General features: G+C 32.4%; 1 protein-coding gene across 1 annotated transcript in view; it reads left to right on the forward strand.

Moving 5' to 3' along the window:
* Positions 1 to 1,052: 1,052 nt before the first annotated feature.
* Positions 1,053 to 5,116, forward strand: part of LOC105989614 (dimethylaniline monooxygenase [N-oxide-forming] 5-like) — a 33,882-nt gene continuing 29,818 nt past the window's right edge. Inside the window, exon 1 of the mRNA XM_013021741.1 lies at positions 1,053 to 1,191. Within this exon, the coding sequence (XP_012877195.1) occupies positions 1,057 to 1,191 (135 nt within the window). The 5' untranslated portion in view covers positions 1,053 to 1,056. The remainder of the gene's footprint in view (positions 1,192 to 5,116) is intronic.

Below are 5,116 nucleotides of genomic sequence, written 5' to 3' on the forward strand. Positions count from 1 at the left end.
CGTAAGTGTTTGTTGAACATATCAATAAATAAAAGGGTCAATATGAAGATGTAAAAACTAAGGCACAGAGACATTAAGCATCGATGTGTCATAATTCTATAAATAAGTTTTGAACAAATTCAGGTAGCTTTTACTGGGCAATTAAAGAGAGAAAACTAACAATCTGTGGATTTTACTTTTGCAGGCTTATGTAGAATGTGATTGACAATCATGGTGTGTGCTTTCACTGGCTTGATTGTGTCCTCAGACTGCTGTAAGATGTCTTCTACTCTACCCTAGCTCTGAATCTCTGTCAAAGATCACAAATAACCTTTGATACAAACCATTGCTACAGAATTTACCATTGGCACAGTGCACCATTTTAGTTGTTCTTGCCAAAGTTAGCCCTACTAGATAACTTCTGTCTCTCCACATCTACACTGCTTCCTCCTATGCCAGCCTTTATTCATATTGTCTCCACCTTCCAGAATGGCAACAAGCATGCATGCAGCTATGCATGTACCCATGCACCCATGCATGCATGCACACACACACACACACACACACACACACACACACACACACACACACATACACACACATACATACACACACATCTTCCTGGTTTTTAAAAAATTTAATTTTATTGTCAAGGTGATGTACACTGGGGTTATAGTTACGTACATAAGGTGATGAGTACACTTCTTGTAAAACATTGTTACCCCCTCCATTGTTTTTCTCCCACTTTCCCTCTATGCTAACCTGAATTTTACACCTGTAAGTCTTTCCTCTGTGTCACTTTCCCTACCAAGCCAGGCATTCCTTACCTGTACTGCTTGCCCATGTTCCACACGGTGTAATGGTGTTATTTTATTTATCATGTAACCTGCAATTATGTTTGAGTTTCTTTCATCACTATGAAGAGTATTTGAGAGGAGAAAAAAAGTTGACTTCTGTATATTTTTGCATCCTTTGTCTCTATCACAGTTCATGTTAAAGATTTATGAAAGCCAATTTTAGGTCCTTGCCACAAAGTAACATTAGAACTCTTAATTTTTATTAATCAGCTAAAGCACTATGACCAAGAAACGGATTGCTGTGATTGGGGCTGGAATTAGTGGACTAGGTGCCATCAAGTGCTGCTTAGATGAAGATTTGGAGCCCACCTGCTTTGAGAGAAATGATGATATTGGAGGCCTGTGGAAATTTCAAGTAAGTCTGGATTATTTTATTTAATTGTAAGTATATAACCCCTTAATATAGCTGTAACAATTCAGATGGTTTCCTTAAATGGAACCCATAGCAGTCATGATTTAAGAATGATGCTTGTGTACCACCTGATTTGAAAGAAAGGAAAAACATGATAGCAGAGTCCTGTAGAAATTTCAAGTAAGTCTAGATTTTCAAATAATTTTTTAAACATACTGAGGAATAATACATGCATTAAGTACATGAAATATACTCAGCTTACACATACAGCTTGAAATTTGTTATATATTTACACATCTCTGCAACCTTTAATGAATTTAAGAGTTTTCCTATTTGCAGAACTTTAGAAACTTTGTTTCCATGTGTTTCTTCCTAGTCAGTAATCAGGATCCCTAAAGTAAGCACTTGTTTTCTAACACTTCAATTATTCTTGCTGGCCTTTGGAATCATATATCTATCTTCACTTATGTATTTGAAATTCATTTACATTGAGCTTGTAATAGTAGTTTGTATTTCACTTTCTGTTGATATGTAATTTTTCCATATAAGAATAAATACTGTAATTCATTCCTTCATTTTTCTGTTGATGACATTTGGGTTGTTTTTACCATGTGGCTTTATGTCTGATTTCTTTCCCATTCCAAATCAAACCCATTTATGTTATGAGAATTGCAGTAAAATACTTAAAATGTTTGTTACTGTGTAATGTTACTTGAATGTACCACAATCAATCCATCCATTACCATCCTGATTGGCTTTCAGATTGTTGTCAGTTATCTAGCAACTATGGATAAAACTGCTGTGAACATTCCTGTATATGTCTTTCACTAGATATTCACTAGTTTATCTTGAATACACTTCTAGGGGTAAAATTATGGCCCTATTGACACATATTTTGCTTCAGCAGATACTGCCATTTTTATAAAACCAATATATCCATTTCCATGTCGACCAATAATGTCTTTCCAAATACTTGGCATTGTTAAGATTTTTATTTTGGTCATTTTCTGTTGGGTGAACTCGAGTGTAGCCTTGTTTCAAATTTCATTTATGGATATAGTGACAAAGTTATTTTTACATTTATTATAAGTATCTTCTAGTATGTGAATGTCTTTTACTTATCATAGTGCCAATTTTTGACAGGCTATTAATTTTAATAGAGTCAAGTTTATAACTTCTTTATGATTTGTACTTGTAGTGACATATTTAAGAGACTATCATTTATTCAAAGGTCCTGAAGCTACTATGTCATATTTTCATCTAGAATCTTTATTGATTTACTTTTAATGGTTAGCTTTTGAACCCATTTTAAATATCTTTTTTTATATGGTAAGATTTGGAGATATAGATTTATGTATATAAAATTTTAAGTTATATGTGTATTTAGATATGCAAGTATTTTCCTAACTATTCCATCTGCTTTACTACCCAGACAATGCAGTCTTTTGGATTTTTTATTAACTGTATAAAATTATGTATTGCATGATAGCATCTCCATGCATTCATTCTCTGCATGCTGATCATACTGACCCACCTCTATCATCCTCTCTTTTCCTCCTTTCTCCCACTTGTTCTCCTTTGACCCAGCAGTGCACTTTCTACTTTCAAGTCCTTTTCTTTTGAATCTAGATTCTGCATATGAGAAGAAGCATGTTATTTTTATCTGTTTAGGTCTATTTCCCTTACCATTGCAATCTTCAATTCTATCCATTTTCTTGTTCCAATATTTTGACTTTTAATTTGTGCCAGTGTGAAAAACAATTTTGGTATCTTTATATCTCTTGCTAAATCCACTAATGCTTTGCATGGAGATTATTTTGGCTTAGACATTTCTATTCACATCACCTCTATGCCTCATAATATCTTTCCTTTTTCCTTTTCAATAATTTTGACCTTTATTTCTTTTTGTCTCTTAATGCATTAGCCAAGCTGTCTACAATGATGTTGCATGGAAGCAACAATATAACATATTCTTCTCTTATTCTCCAGCTCCCAAGTCAGAGACCCATGTGAGCTTTTATCAAGTGATCTTTCTAAATCATCTAATACTATCATTTACTCTTTCTGTTTATTCTAGTGAAATGCATTTCACTGATGAATATTAAAATGATAAGGCAAAATTTCATTCCTAGAGATAATCCTACCTGTTTGTTGTAAATATTCTTGCTGTATTAGTTTTACAGATTATGCTGGCATTCTTATCTTGCTAATATAGAAACTTCTGTTAATATTTACACTACATTTATGATATTATACTATAGTTTTAGGAAGTTATGCTTTAAGTTTTCTTCCTTATCATGTCTATATGAGGTTTGATAACACATTCTCTATCTCAAGGTTATGAAATAATTAAGAAATATCTCCTGCTCTTCTGTTTTCTTAAAGAATTCATGTAATTCATTATTCTTTTTCTTTACATGTCCTGATGAATTCAACCATGAAGTTATGTGAGCCTAGTTTTATTGTAAGATGGTTTTTAATGATAAATTCAACAGATACAAGGATGTCAAATTTTCTGCTTCTTTTCATGTCAGATTGATTAAATATTATTTATTGAGGAATTTGTCTTTTTATAAGTTGACAGTCTTGGGGATTTTATTCATTAAATTCTCACAAAATCATTTTATTATATATTTTGTAAAGATGTTCTATTTCTGTCCTCATTTTGATAGTTTATGGTTTCTCTTTCCCTCCTTTTTGGTCAATATTTCTGTCAAACTTATTAATCACTTCAGTAAATGAAGTTAAGGTCATGTTTTTCTTCCACTGTACATCAAATTTGCATTTAATTGATTTTTATTTGCATCTATCTTTTTTCTGAAGATTTGAAATCATTTCACTATTATCTAGGATCTGACTTTAGGCTTCAGATGATTTGCTTGCAACTTTTTATTTCTATCCAGCCTGATCTTTTATGTTCACATTTTTCCTTATCATTCATTTGTTTATTCACAAGTTTAGTACATTACTTTTTCATCACTATTGAAAGTTTGTTCTACTACTCATGATATGTTCTTTGATCAAAAAATTATTTTACATATGTTCCTAATTTCTATACAATTGGGTCTTTTCTGATTATGTTTCTCCTATAAATTTCTCATTTAATTCCACTATTGTTGAAGAACATATTCTTATTTTAATGCTTGGAGTTCTTTTATACTTTGTGGATGTTCAAGCAGATGGCAAGTTCTGGAAGGTATATTATATATAACTCCAAAGTAGATATATTACAAAGACAGTTCTAGTGTTCTACATTTCCTGTTGAGGAAGGAGAATTGCAAAGTCAAGACCAGCTACATAGTGAATCTCTGACTGAAACAACCAGCCAACCAGTCAGCCAACAAACAAACAAAAATGGATGTATAAAGTTGTAGGGTATATTTGTGTTTGCCAGTTTCCTATGTGCTTACAAATATTTGCTCTGGTATTCTAGCAGCTACTTAGATAAAATTAAAAATTTAATTATAAATGTGAGTTTTCTTAGCTCTTTTTTATTCTCTTAATACTATTTATATTTTGAACTATCACTAGATATATTTCTTATTTTATTTTATTTTTTATTATGAAAATACCATACAGAGGGGTTGCAATTACATGGGCAAGACAACGAGTACATTTCTTATCAAGCATTGTTGTCTCCTCCTTTGTTTCCCCTTCCCATTCCTTCCCACACCCCCCCGTCCTCCCCATCCCCACCAAAGTTGTAAAGTTTGTTTTTGACATAACAACTTGTACATCTCATTGCTGCAATGGGTCCACCTGTATCCCTATTTAAACAATTTGTTTTTTCCCTTCCCCTCCACAAATTACAACAACATCAAATACAGTGAAAACAAGGGTTATACTGTGGGGGAGGGACATACAAAGCAACAAAGAAATCATCTTATAAATATGTTAGAAACAATTGCATGAAAGAAAAAAAACATTT

Source organism: Dipodomys ordii, unplaced genomic scaffold, assembly GCF_000151885.1.
Source record: "Dipodomys ordii isolate 6190 unplaced genomic scaffold, Dord_2.0 Scaffold57, whole genome shotgun sequence".
NCBI lineage: Eukaryota > Metazoa > Chordata > Mammalia > Rodentia > Heteromyidae > Dipodomys > Dipodomys ordii.